At 33.4% G+C, this 15,400-nt stretch overlaps 1 protein-coding gene across 3 annotated transcripts in view; it reads left to right on the top strand.

The window, feature by feature from the left end:
• Nucleotides 1-14,728, top strand: part of ACAP2 (ArfGAP with coiled-coil, ankyrin repeat and PH domains 2) — a 151,005-nt gene extending 136,277 nt beyond the window's left edge. For all 3 annotated transcript variants that reach the window (XM_068546477.1, XM_068546476.1, XM_068546478.1), the window contains 5 exons: nucleotides 187-374; nucleotides 801-910; nucleotides 2,193-2,303; nucleotides 4,508-4,569; nucleotides 10,222-14,728. In XM_068546477.1, coding sequence (XP_068402578.1) covers nucleotides 187-374; nucleotides 801-910; nucleotides 2,193-2,303; nucleotides 4,508-4,569; nucleotides 10,222-10,322 — 572 coding nt within the window. In that variant the 3' untranslated portion in view covers nucleotides 10,323-14,728. The remainder of the gene's footprint in view (nucleotides 1-186; nucleotides 375-800; nucleotides 911-2,192; nucleotides 2,304-4,507; nucleotides 4,570-10,221) is intronic.
• The last annotated feature ends 672 nt before the right edge of the window (nucleotides 14,729-15,400 follow it).

Raw genomic sequence — 15,400 nt, 5'->3', positions numbered from 1 at the left:
GTGTACAGTTCAGTGGCATTAAATCTATTCACATTGTTGTGCTGCCATCACCACCCATCTATCCACAGAACTCTTTTCATCTTACAAAACTGAAATTCTGTACCTATGAAGCAATGACTCCCCATTCTTTCCCTCCCTCCTTGCCAGGAGCTCATTTTTATTGATGTATTTGTGTTTGCTTTTCAGAGGCAGAAAGGCAGGATTCTTCTGTGTTTCTCGACTCTAAACATCTTAATCCAGGACTCCAGCTTTATAGGGCTTCGTATGAAAAAAATCTTCCTAAAATGGCTGAAGCTTTGGCTCGTGGCGCAGATGTGAACTGGGCTAATTCTGAGGAAAACAAAGCAACACCACTTATTCAGGCTGTATTAGGGGTATGAATTTGTAAATTCAGGTCTTCAGTGGTAGTAGGGCATAAAAAAAAAATCATAATTCATTTTGAGCATAGCTTTAACATTGTTTGCTTTAAGAGATGGGATAGAAAATAGAAGCAGCAGCTAGTAGTGATTTCTGAATATCACTTTGTGTAAGCTCAATTTTTTTTCTTAATGAGGGAATTCTAGTAATGAAAGTAGTGGGTTTTGCTAGATCACAAACTGCATATTGAATCCCAGTTAGAAGTAGTTCTTGGGAAGAAAGTAATATAATTTATCATATCTCCACTTTTTGCGGGGGGGTATTTTCTCTTTTGGGGAAAATACAATAGAAAGGCTATTAGAGTAAAGTAAATACTCTGTTAATAGAAATATATTGTTGTTTGTTTGCTTTTTGTCCATTGTTACCTTCTTTTTTCCTCTAAGGGCTCTTTGGTGACATGCGAGTTTCTCCTTCAGAATGGTGCGAATGTGAACCAGAGAGATGTGCAAGGGCGGGGACCACTGCACCATGCCACTGTCTTAGGGCACACGGGGTAAACTAGTGCTTATATATTTAAGTAGATTTTATTTGAAAAAATTATTTTGAAATAATGTTTTGCTCTTTCTCAGGTTAAGATTGTTAGCTAGAGCTGGTAAAGTGATACTTTCCTTGACTTATACTGTCATGCTGGAACTTAAAATTTTTTTAAATTTCATTCAGAAAAAAAGATATGGTTACTTTTCAGATAAGAAAATTGCCAAGCTTACTTTGAACTTTACTAATTCTTTATATAGATCTGTTTTAGTATTTAAAACTGTGGTGAAACTGTGGTGATTTCATCAGACAACTTAAGTCTGTGTTTGTGTATTTTTATGCATGTACATACATTATGTACATAGCACATACATTTTGGGAGAGTTTTGTAACTTTGTAAATTTTAGTTTTCCCACAAGGTAGTTAATTCTTATTTTGTGCTATGGATGTGTGGCTTTTGGAGCAATATTTAGATTCACAGAATAATAGAGCCGTAAAAATGGGCTTTCTACTAGAGGGTACAAATAAAGTCAAAATATTGGCCTTATATAAAGTTTGTGTCATAGGTCATTGTTTTTCAGTAAAATATCTCAGGATCTCCAAGTCTTATTACCTGGACAGACAAGAAACTGTCCTTTTTAAATGTTTATTTATAGCATCTTCTATTTTCATCATAGTTTGTTTTGTTTCCCTCTATTAGCAAGAAGATTCAGTTCAATAACTTTATCATAAAAACTTTTCTCTACTTAAAAATGGCTGTATTTAACTCATCCTTTGTATTTTCTTCTTAATCATAATTATTCCCATTTTACTTCATAGACTCCATTTATTCATTTTTTTCATTTTTGTCAATCTCTTCAAGTTATGAATATTTGTGGAGTACAGTTGGCAAGATTACTTCCCACTCGTTGCTGTTGTATTATCGTTAATATATTATGACGTTAACATTGCCTTGGCTTTCTTCTTTCCCAGATAATGACCTTGAGTGATTTTTGTTTTATTTACGTTTATAGTTATCTGTGTACATCTTTTTATGATATTCCAGGGTAGGGACCATAATTTATACATCCCACTATGCTGTATATTATCAGGTTAAATGTGAAAATTCCATGAGATTTACAAAATGTTGATCATGGTAGATTTTTATTATTAGAATCAATATTCAATAAATCTTTGTAGAATGAATCAAGAATTTCCTAATGAAAATGTTATTTCTTTAAGTAGTGCTTTTTATTTTTTAAGGTGAATACTAATTTTTTTTCTTACCGGCAATATCTCAAAAACGCTGTTCCCTTAAACAGGCAGGTATGTTTATTCCTAAAACGAGGTGCCAATCAACATGCCACTGATGAAGAAGGGAAGGACCCTTTGAGTATAGCTGTGGAAGCAGCCAATGCTGATATAGTGACCTTGTAAGTGTTTTCTTTTCACTTGATTATTTCCCATACACTGTATTACTTATACAGGGTTTAAACGTAGAGTTTCGTGTGTAGGCATGAAATTTAAACTTGGTTCTTCACTAGAAGCCATTTACTTCTCTAAGCACGTTAAATGTGTGCAGCAATTTACATACGTGAACTTACTTGGTTCCCACATCAACCCTGTGAGGAAGGTTTTATTATTATCAGCCTCATTTTATAAGGAAGCCAAGCCACAAATAATTTGAGAAACTAGTAAGTGGTAGAACTGGGATTTGAAACCAAGAATTCTGGCTCTAAAACCCATGTGCTTAGCCACTTCTGTTATACTGCCTGGCCAGTAGGAACAGAAAATCAGTAACTTTTCTGATTCTTTAACTCTCAGTACAGTACTGGGGTGGGGAGCTGGATTGGTATAGTAACAGGCAATTTTTCTACTACCTCAGGAATTAGAGGATTATAAGCAGGGAAGCCAACTGCGTTGATGTTAGTAACTTTTGCAGTTGCATTTCCTTTGGGCAGTGATAATTAGGGGACCTGTTTGTGCTTATTTTTTTAAAGAATTATTCGTATGAGTACTCTATTTTGAGGTAAAAATATTTGTTTGAATACAATTTAACATGACCTACTAAAGACAGAATCTTGAGATCTTTATTTGATTTTCATCTTAGATCAGACTTGTTCATTACACTTGGAATCTAGGAATGTGGTTGTCACCTACACTTTATTGTTATGTAGGAAGTCTCAAGCATATGTTGTATGAATAGCTTATTCATTCTATTCTGAATGAAGCCCAGGATTGCTGATTCCCTGTTAAATAAGTAGAGATAGTTCCATCTACACTACTGAATTTTAGTCACTTACAGATAGAAACTCCCTTGACTGTCTTGAACTCCTGAGCTCCCACTGAGAATTCTTGACTTGCCATATATCACCCCTCCCTGACCCCTGTCAGATTAAAACAAAATGAAAAAACAAAAGAGCAAAACATATTTTCTCTGTACTTAGCTTCTTTTCCTCACTGGAGGGGTTATTGTTATTATGGAGACTATTGTAGGAAAATTTAGATCTATTAAATCATTATAGACTTAAAATTGGAGAAAGATAAGTTATTAAAGAAAAGATAGGAGTGATATATAGAGAAATTAACCCTGGCTGCAGCTTCCCAGGCAATTCTTACAGTAATGGCCCCTCTTCCCCCAAAATATGGTCCCAAATTGTCTTAAGTTTTCTCATTTTGCTTTGTATGAGGATGTCAGTTTCACTTACAATTTTTTGAAACAGGCATCCTCTGTGAAAAGTCCAAATACCAAAAAGGGAGACTTATCTTGCTATTATTAATTCACACAATGGTTGACAAGGAAATGGCAGGGAATTGTGGTACTTTGAAGATAAGAAAAGCCCATGTCAGATGCGGGAACTGCCAGAGAGAGCATGTTAGAAGAGGGTGACAGAAGTCAGGGAAGGCGATGAGGATTTGGCAGCCTGGAGGACAGGCAAGAAGTACTGAGTAGGAGAGGGGGACCACAGGTAACATTTGCCTGTTTCAAAATGTTGCTTAAAGTTAGTAAGAAAATGAGAGGAAATTCTTGTTTTCTTAATCCAGTGCTACAGGTCTTCCTGCTGCCAGGATAAATAACCCAAAAAAGAATGTATAATCAGTATAGTAACCATGCAAAAATCTTGGTAACCTATGGTCACCTATTATAATGTCTGTAGGTCAGAATATATCCCCAGTATTTATAGATAACACATGCTATTTATACATCTGGAACTACCGTACCTCAGGGTGAACCAGAATGAACTTATGACAGGCTACTGCTTCCATTCTATAGAAGCAATAATTTCAGCAGTTGGCAGTTAAAGTTTGACAGGTTGCTTTAGGAGCCAGGAATTCTCTGTGTCTGGAGGAAGTAAGCTGCTAGAGGTGCTGCCAGGAACCTGCTTAAACAGAACTGAAATGCCCTTGTTAGAAGTCTTTTATTGTCTTCTCTCATGAGAATTGTATAAGATAAAATACAGTTATTTTTGTATCTCAGATTGCTGGGCCTGATAAACTAAGAGTACTTTTGTTTCAGTGGCAAATACTGGTAAAAGAAAAAATTACATGAATACGTCTTAGCTGCGTATGTAATTCATTAGTTTATGAATATTTATATTGTATAACTTATCTAAAAAATTCTTTTATTTAATTTTAGGTTACGTTTAGCAAGAATGAATGAAGAGATGCGGGAATCAGAAGGACTTTATGGACAGCCAGGTCAATATTCTACTAATAACCATACCGAAATGCAGTATAAGAAATGCATCCAGGAATTTATCAGTTTACAATTGGAAGATTCATAGTTCTTTAGCAAGCTAACTTAATGCTACAGAGTTTTTATAAATTACTTGTAAATTGTGAGTTGTTAGGTATATACTGTACTTACTGAATTCTTGGGAGTGGCTCACTCTCGAGCCTTTAAAAATCCGTAACTATTCCTATTACAGAACACATTTACTTGCTGTATTTAACTCTGGCTGCTGGCTTCTTTATCTGCTGTACAGATGTCTTCCATATACATTCCAGAGAGGCGAATGGAATGATAACGTATCTTTATACACTTACAGCAGCACAGCAGTCATTTTCTTTTTGGCTGTCAAGTGAATATAACAAAATTGTTTTCTTTTTGTTATTCAGGGAATTTCTATAAATTGTGTTCAGGGAAAAAACAAATCACTATGTGTTGACATATAAAAGTCAGTATGGAAAATGCCTAGAAGAAGTTTATTGAATTAAGAGTTCCGTATTTGATCTAAAAATGAGTTGAAGGTTTAAGAATAAAATTTACCAGTAGGTTAAGAAGTCCATAATGCGAATGGAGTTAGTTTAAAAGGTATAGGGAAAAGGTCAAATTTTATCTTGTACCTTTGCCCCAAGTAATGTACAATATCTGTTGGATAAATGGAAGTATTTAGAAGAACATTTCATGAGCTTGATGGCAAAGCAGACGTATTCTTATTAGAGAGAACTCAGGATCAGCTCAAGTCTCATTTTGAGTAATTTTTGAGTCGAGATGTCAAGAAAAGCAAGAAATGTTGCTGATCAGATTTCTTTCTTTGATGAACATATCCTGATTAGACATTCTTCACAAAGAAGAGAGTAATAATTAGATCTCCAGTTTCATGAATTTGAGTATATGAATTACTAATTTATCTGTTTTAAATTCATATACATGCTGGTTAAAAATTTCAGGAATTCATGACTAAAATAATTGAGAATGTTCAGTTTTAAGTGAGTATGTTTGATTTTTTTTCAATGACTATTAATGTATTATTTTAAAAGTGGCTTGTGATATCATCTATCTTTCCTGTTTAAGTATGTTCTGAAATTTCTGCACTTTATGCTAGCTTCAGCCATTTACTTTTATTTTAGCCAGATTAATATATAACTAAGATAAATATGGGGCCATTCCTTTCTCAGAGGACTGTATTTATTACTTATTTTTGGTCTAATTTAATAGGGAACAAATAAGAACTTTGAGAATAGAGGCACTTGAGCTAGATACTTCTAATCTAGGGTGTCCCACTTTAATCCTATGGATCAAACAATACTACTGACTCATGATGTACCAAGATGTAAGAGTGCTGATTAAGGGTGAAGTCTCAGCGTTAATTCTGAATTTCACCCATTTGTTTTAAACTTGAATGTTAGACTTTAAATACATTATAATTTTGTAACAAATATACACTTAAGTGATAGTATTACTAGGCCATTTTTGAGGCCTTTATGTTTAAGCACTTTAAAATGAAAATTATTCAAAGACTATGACCTGATTCGTGAGATAAGAGTGAACTTCAAGATTTTAAGTTAAACCGTTTTTTTTTTTTTCCTGACATTTTAAGTGTAAATGTTTGGTCAGCTGCTCTTTCCTTAGGTGTTTGCTGATGAAGCTGCACCCAGCCGATTAGTCAGAAGGTCGGTGGGTGACTTTTCTCTGGAGCTGGGAAGCCTGAAAGGACAGGTCCTCTTATGTTCTTGAAGCTTCTAGTTCCACCTAAACTGCTCGGGCTTCGGCCCCCATCTAGGAGCATTCAAATGTCTCTTTCACTGTCGTTTTATGTATAAGTTTATGAGTATATACCTTCTGCTCAACAGTAGAAAAACAGATTTTTCCCATTTATTTGAATGAAAATTTGAAGAAAAGCCTTATTTAAAAAAACAAGCTTTCCTACCACTCAAATTTTAGCTTAGAAAAGATTAAAAAATAGATCCAAAGTCTGGAAATGGTATATCAGCAGAATAAAATGAGATTCTGATTTGGTAATAATTCGATTTTAAATTCATTTGGGGGTCTCATAGTTAAAGCAGAAAAACTTTATACTTATACAGGTGACATGGTAAAATGGCTCAGCAATTGCTCTCTGGCTACTTTTCCTTTATGAGTCTTTGGAGAGCAGATGTTTTTGCTCAGGCAGCAGGTCTTTTTTCTTCTCTGCTTATCACTGTAAATTTGTCTCTCATAGATTTTGGTTGGTTGTTTTATCTAGATCCTTTTTTTGTTGCCTAGCAATAGAAGGAAAACCTCAGAATTCTGAGTTGTTTTAAAAGGCGGGTATTTTCAATTTTTTCATTATGAAGAGCCCTACCATTAAAAGACTCAGATATAATCTTTGGGAATGATGGACCTATTTCTAGGAAACCCCACTTTTGAACTTTCTGTCTACAACCCTATGGACCTGAGACCCCCTGTTTTCTGCAAGGCGACTTAAGAGCACACATTTCCTGAAGGGAAGACGTATCCTTCTTTGTCAGTTCCCACACCTCGTAGGAGGACTGGGTGGGTGAGTGCAACATCACGCCGTGCTCTCAATTGTTGGAAACCAGTTTGGTGGTTCCCACTGTCTCTGGCTCTGTGACTCCTCTTGATTGTTGGCAGAGTTTCTCAGCCAGTTGAAAATCACTGCTTTAGTGAACCACTACTGGTTACCTGAGTATGTTGCTGATGAAGATTGATCATTGATCTAATCAATTACAAAAAGGAAGCTGTAATCAGCCCAGAAGGGGCAGGATCATACACTGATCACCTGGGAGTAGGGTCTCACATGCTGCCATATCTTTGAGGGGAGTACATTTTGAGAGCAAAATTAGCAAAATCTTGGATCATCACTGCTGTTGCAGTGCTTATTCTGAATACCAAAAATCAAGAACTATTTTAAACTATCAGTGGAAATATAGCAGTCCACATTTCAAAGAACTCAGAACTGTCCAGGCACATGGAAAAGTTAACTTTCTGAAGAGAAATAGAACGTGATGAAGTAATTTAAAGAATATAACTTAGTAGTACAAATATTGGGTGGTTAGTTGTTTACTGTTTATAATAGACTGTTAAATGTACTCATATGAACTTTCCAGGGCAACGTATTCTGGGTTATTGTTTATGTATTCTAGTGTAGACAAGTTATATTTGCCGTGAGAAACATTCTAAATGATTAAAATTGTATTTAAAGAATCACATTGAAGTTCAGTTTGTGTTAACTATATTAAATATCTTAGTCACTATTGTTATTGTAACGTTTGCTTTCTGACAACACATTTTGAGGCCTAAGAAAGGTATTATATTGATAAGTCCCTTAATTAACATTTGGTTAGAAACTGAATGTTAACAAAAGGTTTTGTGTATGTGTGTGAAGGTGAGACTTCCTTTTGTATTGTATTAACTCTTTTAAAATGTATTCAGTAAGTGAAACCAATGAGTAGTGTAGCACCAACACTTTCCTTCAAGGAAGCATTTAATTCAGTGAATAAAACAAACCTTATAATTTGTTTTGCATGGTACAATGGTTCTACTAAAATGTACTCGTGTAGTAGGTACTTTAAAAACAAAAACTGGGAAACCACAAAAAGGAAAAAAAAATCCCACAACCTGTTATACAAAATATGCATTGCTAATAGTAGAAGCCATATATTGCCATTGTACTGTTGTAATACTTAAGATTGCTCACCTGGTGCTATCTGTAAACTATTTGGCATTAGCATCTATTAGATACTTCTTCCTGTTTCTTCTTGAATGTATAATGTGTGCCTTTTAAGTTATTTCTGGTGTTGAATGGTAAATTCAGTGTGGTATTTTTGTATTATAATCTGCACTTTACACTTTCTTGGAAAGTAAAACTCCAGACTCTCCAGTTTAAATAGTATTTTTAAAATATTTATAATGTTTACAATAAATATTTTAAATATTTGAATTCAACATCTAAGAGTAAGAAAAAAATTTAAATATTTTATATGGTTTGTTAAGTGATGTTTAATGTTTGTCTCTTCTCAGTTTATTTTATATCTTTTAGAGTGGCTAATAATGGGAATAGATTGTAGTTTTGTCTTTTAATGTGGGGTAAACTTTTATGAAATGAAACATGGGTGTAATTGAATTGTCTTACCCGTTGTTCCACCATATCAACCTTTATTGTTTTAGTAACAATAATATGAGTTAGATGTTACTCTTAGCCAACCTATTAAGATTCTCTTCTTACTGTATTTTTTTCTTTTTAAAGTAGATTGATTGATTCAGGTCATGAGAAAATTTCCAGGGCTAAATGAAAAACTACATAGAGATTTTAATAACTTGCTTTTTACATTGACTAAATATTAAAAGCATTAAAATTTTTTTAATTGAAAATCTTGGGTTATGCTGTTAGACCTTTTACTAGATCTGTATCCCCCTCCCCGAGATTTTTTCTAATTCTCTAGCTTTTGGTATGACATCCATTGCCTCAAAAAAATCTCGCTTTTTAAAAGCTGACAAAACTTACTGCACTATTAACAACAACTGTAGCAATGAGTGTGTAATAGATGGATGCAAGGTATCTTATGGGGAATAATTATAAAACCATGTTCCAACAATAATAATCTAAAACAGTATTTGACAGTCTAAATCTTGAAAACAGAATTATGCCAACCTTCTGCATAAAGCTAATATGTTTAACAGGAAGCATTCATGATGAATGATTCATCTTGAAAATAAGATTTCATTTTATACAAATCTTTTGTCTGAGGAGTTAGCCTGTATGTGTGTTATATATTTAGTTTTTCATTGCAAGAAAAATAGTATTCAATCCGCTATAATATCAGTATCTATAATCTTCTCTACAAGCATATTTGTACGTATACACATTCGTATTACTCTAATTTAGCAGATGTCTTTGATATTTATTCCCCTTTTGTCATAGCATCCTTGCTCATATGACCTACAGTAAATGAAAAACTAAATGTGAAATGATTTTAAAGTCATTTTCTAGGCTTTATTATTTTATAAGCCTAGTAAAAAGTGGATTAGGTGCATTAGTTTTAGTTAAGAATTAAAGTTTGAGTAAAGACTTACTTTTTCACATGCTATTTAAATTAAAATGCCTTTAATTAAAAGATAATATTAAAATATGAGGCCTTTTTCCCCACATGGTTATTAGTTTTGTCTTGCTAATAACTTGCATCCAACAGAAACATTAGTGTTTGTTTTTGGTCTTTTCTTTTGGCCTTGATCAAGGGAAATATTTATTTAAAGAATGCCTTGTTTATTTAGAATGACATGATTTACCTCATTTAGAATGACTTCTATTTCTCATGTGTTAATAAATGTATTTCTTTATATTGCTTTAAAACACTTGCATCTTTGCTCTTTTCTAACTCTGAACTTTCCTCTGTGGCTGCATCTGAGGTGCTTTCTTCAGGTATAGTTTTTTTTTTTTTTTCTTCCACTACATACTTTTCCAGCACTTATATTTAGTTGGTCTTTTTTCTTCCAAAAATGCTCATCTGAACAAAATTTTAATGTAATGAATTATAAAATAGTTACTAGTCGTAAAAATGAATGTTGTTTATTAATACTTTCAATTGTGTAAATTTTAAAAGTCTCCTCGTTTTACTTTCATGCAGGTGATGAAACTTACCAGGATATTTTTCGTGATTTCTCCCAAATGGCATCCAATAATCCAGAGAAACTAAATCGTTTCCAGCAAGATTCACAGAAATTTTGAATTTTTTTAAGAAGGGGAAAATAGTAAATCTGGTGACTCCCTAATGTATACATCTGAAAACTCACAGATTTTTACTTCTTTAATTCTACTTACTTACTTTTAGTAGCTATTGAGTTGTTTGGGAAAAAGGTACCCGTTCATTGATATTTTTACAAATCAAAACATAGATCTCTAGTAGTTGGGAGAGGAACCTACTTTAAGACTTTTTTTATTAAAAAATTTTTTTTAAAAGCCTGTTTAAAGGGCTATTTTTTGTAGGTTAAAATTTAAATCTAGACTTAGGCCATCTCTAGGTTACAAGATGCTAAGAGTTTAGACAAAATAATCTTTTTGTCCCAGTGGGTGGTAGCATTGATTTTTTTCTTCTGTGCACCGTGCCCAGGATCGTTCAGTCAAGCATATCGGCATCGAGTGGGAGCCTGATGTCCTGCCTGACTTGAGAATATGTCTTTGCTTTAGCTTCCCTGATGTTGGTGATTCAGAAATAGTTTTTTTCTGTTTGTTTGTTTGTTTCTTGGTAGCCTAGCTGTCATATACACAATATGTAATTTAATTATTAGAACTAGAGAATATATGCCCCCCATTTGCTCATAAATGCAGTTATATTCCTCAGTTATTGTCCAGTACTTTAACGTACATATAGTGGCTGTACAGATTGACATAACTCAGTCCTTTAGATTTATTCCATTTTATGAAGGAAAAAAAAAAGCCCTCGACAATAGTTTTTTTTAAATTACCAAAAGAATCTCATAGAAGTTGTAGTTCTTCATTGTTGAGTTGATTTCCTAAAACCTTGACAAATTTATTGATGTAACAAAACTGTGTTTCAAAGGTTACTTGAATGTTGCAAAATTATGCTTTCATCAGATTGTAACTATCAAAGGAAAAGTTGACTTATAAAATAATGTAGAACATTTTTATATTTGAAATGTGTCCTTTTCCAGATACATTTTTGCTATTGCTCCTAGTGAAAGGAAAAATCTCTCTGTAAAAGGAGTAAAAAAGACTCAAGTTTTTTTAGTTTATACTAAAATATACAGCAATAAATTGCTTTTTTAATTCTTCTAACATCTCTCCTGTGTACTTGTTGTACACGGTATACATTCTTTTAAATTATAGCATCTATATGTAGCTTTAGTATTTGGTTACGTGAATCACAGACCCTTGAATTCCAAAATATTATGGGTATACTAATTTTCCAGGTATATGCTACAGATTAGTCTGATTCTATCTTTGACTGACGTATCTTGTCAGGAGTATAAAATAAGTAATTTGCCTTATGGTTTCTTTCTAATATTGTCATAATTAAGTTTAACTTCCTTTTTCAAGTTACGTGTAAGTAATATTATTGATACTCAGTTTCTAAATGAGAGGTTTTAAACTTGAGCTGCCAAATAAGTACAGAAATTATATTTCATTGGGTAGATAATAAATTTTCTAACATTTTCCCACCAGTAAGTAGAGTTTTCTAAGTTGACTGAACATCAAATCAGAATCTGTCTAAACAGGAATTATACTGACATAAATTCACGTCACAGAAAAGGTTCCATATTTGTTTGGCCAAATTGCATGCATATAATGCTTATTTAGTAATAATTGCTGTGTATTAGATAAGGATACAAATATATTTAGGGATTATTTCTAAGGAAATGCTAACTTCCAAAGCCTTGTATTTTAATTGCAACAATACCAGGAACCTTAAATCTTTCCTGTTTCACCTCACAGTCACAGGTCACCAGGCTTTGCAAAAGTTTGATTTGTAGCATTTTTATTAGTGTACTTTGAAATTAATTGTCCGAAAAGCTCAAGGAGAAGGAAATATGTTGAGAAAAGAAAGAAACAAAGAAAGGAAGAAAGAAAAAAAAGAGAAAAGAGAGCCTCACTTTTCCTTTGTAGTGCCTATTCCTGTTTTGCTCCTAGGAATTCATCTGACCTTTATCTGAGGAAGCCTAGGCAGTTTTCCTTTTGGGTCCAACCTTCGGTCTTCAGATCACCTCTGGGATCTCTGGTTGTAAAAGCAATTCTTGATCATACTCTTAACTCCTGTGGCTTCAGTCATGAGTTGTTAATATGGCAGTAATTATGTCTACTTAAATTTAATTGTTAGAGATGTATTTGAAGTACACTAAAGATCATGGTTCTGAATATCTTCAGAGAAAGTGTAATCTTTAACAGTACAGGGAGCCTGTACATACAAAAATATACTTCTGTGGCTTGATTTCTTGAATATGCCGAGACCCAATTTGGATTAAATTTGGCAGAAATGATGCAGGAGTAACAGCAAGGTTTTAAAGTAACTTAATGGTTACAAGTAGTTACAGAGTAGGTTGGCTCTTAACCAAGGTGAATTAGCTGTGTCAACTAATAGCCTTTCTGTAGTATGTAACAAATCTTAGTTTCATTATGCTGTGAATTATTCAGTATAATATGATAAATTATAGTATAAACGTTAGTCATACTCTTGGGCTTCAGAAATCAATTTGACTGTCCTTTGTTTTCATTCCCTCACTGATCTGCTGGTATTAGTTTCTGATTCCTTATCATTATTCCATTAACTCATTAACTTAAAAGTTAGAGTAATCTCAAAATGAGAATAGTAGTACTATGAGGAATTCATAAAATGCAGTTTCATGTTAGAACTAGACTAAAGGTAATTGCATAGTTATTTGCAATTTTTTCATTGTTAACACTTACATGTTTAAGATTTCTAAGGTTTTAAAAATTACCTTTGGTACAATCCTTAGAAATTCAGAAATTTCCAGGGATTCACTATATTACATTGTTTGCCTAATTTATACTGGTCTTTGTAGATTTTAATCAACTTTGGTGTTTACTTTGTAAAACATATAGATTTTATTTGGAATATTACTTTGGTTCTTCATGGGTGCATTTTGAAAAAAAACTTAATACTTTCACAGTCTGGACAGCTTAAGTTTGTGATGTGTTAAGCAGTATTTTAAAAATATAATTTTACACATGTGAAGTGGGGTCATGATAAACCAAATTGTATTTAAGATTAAATTTACTATCCATTTTGAATAAGACATTCCCGTATCACTCTTATATTGTGGAATTAACTTTTCTGTTTGATAGCACTTTCGACTGTGGACATGAGCTGGAAAAATGCTATATTTTTATAGAATTGTCTGTTCAGAATGACTTCAGACATGCATGATATAGTGGAAAGAGCACTGACTAGTTACTTACTACTCTTATTGGATTCAGAGCTCCTCGCAAATAAAATGAGTGGGATGAAACAAGGTGGAACTGTAACAGCATCCCTTGGTGTACTGTTCTGCTGCTCACATCTGCTCACAGTGTGCTTTGCCATTACTCACAGTAGGACTTCTGAGATCTTAATCTAAGAGCACCAACAGTGTCTCTTCTTTGATCCTGGGCTGCTCCTCTTGTTTTACAGAGCGGGTCACTGGTTTGCTGATTGGTGGCGTAGCTGACACCAGAACCCCTGTCTGACTAGTAGACAAGAGGCACTTTACTCATATCATGAAATGATTTGAAATCATTGTAAAGCAGCAAAATTGGATAATGACTGCCAGCTTTCCTTGTGCTTTGATAACGAAGACTCCAAGTATTCTGGAGAACCTGGATATAAAATTACTTTGAAGGAATAGATTAGGGTTTAAAGATGTTAAATTGTAGGGAATTTTATATTTTTGCAATAACAAACATTGATGAAGGCCAAACGTTGTAAAAGTAATTTTAATTCACCATGTGCTTATCAATTTCTTGATGCTTCTAAACGAAGACAACTAAAAGGGGCATGGATTCAGTTTGACCAAATCCTGACATCTATAAATATGATTTTGGGGGCATCCTTTTCTATTTACATAAATTTATCTACTAAAATGAGATAATGGGGGGAGGGAAGCAAGGTTTGATTAAGTAAACTTTTCTCTACATTGCTCTTTTCACTATCTTATGTACTAGATTTTCTTATTTTTCCTCAACACGCCTCCCACCTTTTGGGTGTTCATTTTAAACAGGGAAAGCTCGCTACATTATAAAGAATGTTGGCACCATTTATTATACACAAAGGCTAAAGGTTAACTTTTGGAAGTGGTGAGCTCCTTTTCTATATGTGTTTACACGTGCTTTGTGATATTTCTGGATCATTCCAGTCATAAAGACTTATTACAGGTAATATTCCCTGCTACCTGCGAAAAGGTATATTTTAAAGAATGTATAACCAACAATCCATTTACTTTTTATTAGTATGTAGAGGATTTATTTGTATCTAATTCATGAATGTAGTTTTACTGCAGGATGTCACTGTAAATGGAACAAAGTACATTATCTTTATAGTTATTCTAAAATGTATATTATGTAAGAATTGTAAATATTATACCTGATTAAACTCTTTGTATGCTAAGAAATTATGTCAAGTCAATAAAAATCTCACCTCTGGCATAGTTCTTTTATGCTCAGACTTCCACTTTATCGTGAACTACAATTGCAGACATACATGTTAATAACTGTCATGTTTAAGGTCCTGTATTCCTTTCCAACCCTGTCACACTGGTCCAGATTGATCCTATTTGCTGATTGCTTCAACCATGAAATCCATTTTGATCTTTTAAATATTTTCTTCTGCCTGATCACAGAGCTGTATGGCTCCCAGTTCATTAGCTAAAAACCACAAAAGGCCTTTTTTGCTGTAACTCTAATTTTTTTCTATTATGATTGAGATATCTGTTGAAGTTTCTAATCTAGGCAACACATTTACACTCAATCCTTTTAGTAAACAAACAAAAACATGTTTTTGCATGAAATGAGATTGAAGGAATAGAGGCTTGAAAGAACAGACCTGGAAGTGAATTGCCTGCTTTTGCCTTTCCTTTAAAAGTTAGTTGAAAGCAGACACTTAAAACTTTTCTATGTAATTTGCTTTATTCCACTTCATTTCATTTTCATAATAGTTCTTTGACAAAGAGAATCCAAACTGATAGTAAATGTTTTAAATGAAAACAGCCTACTTTTCCTTATTACAAAACAGTGCTCTTTCATTGTAGAAAAATGTCTAGGTAATGGTAAGTAAAAAGAATTCCATCCTAATTCCG

The sequence above is a fragment of the Eschrichtius robustus genome, chromosome 6 (genome assembly GCF_028021215.1).
Source record: "Eschrichtius robustus isolate mEscRob2 chromosome 6, mEscRob2.pri, whole genome shotgun sequence".
In the NCBI taxonomy this organism is placed as follows: Eukaryota; Metazoa; Chordata; class Mammalia; order Artiodactyla; family Eschrichtiidae; genus Eschrichtius; species Eschrichtius robustus.
Note: the sequence above shows the minus strand (reverse complement) of the source record. Positions and strands in the feature narration are given on the sequence as shown.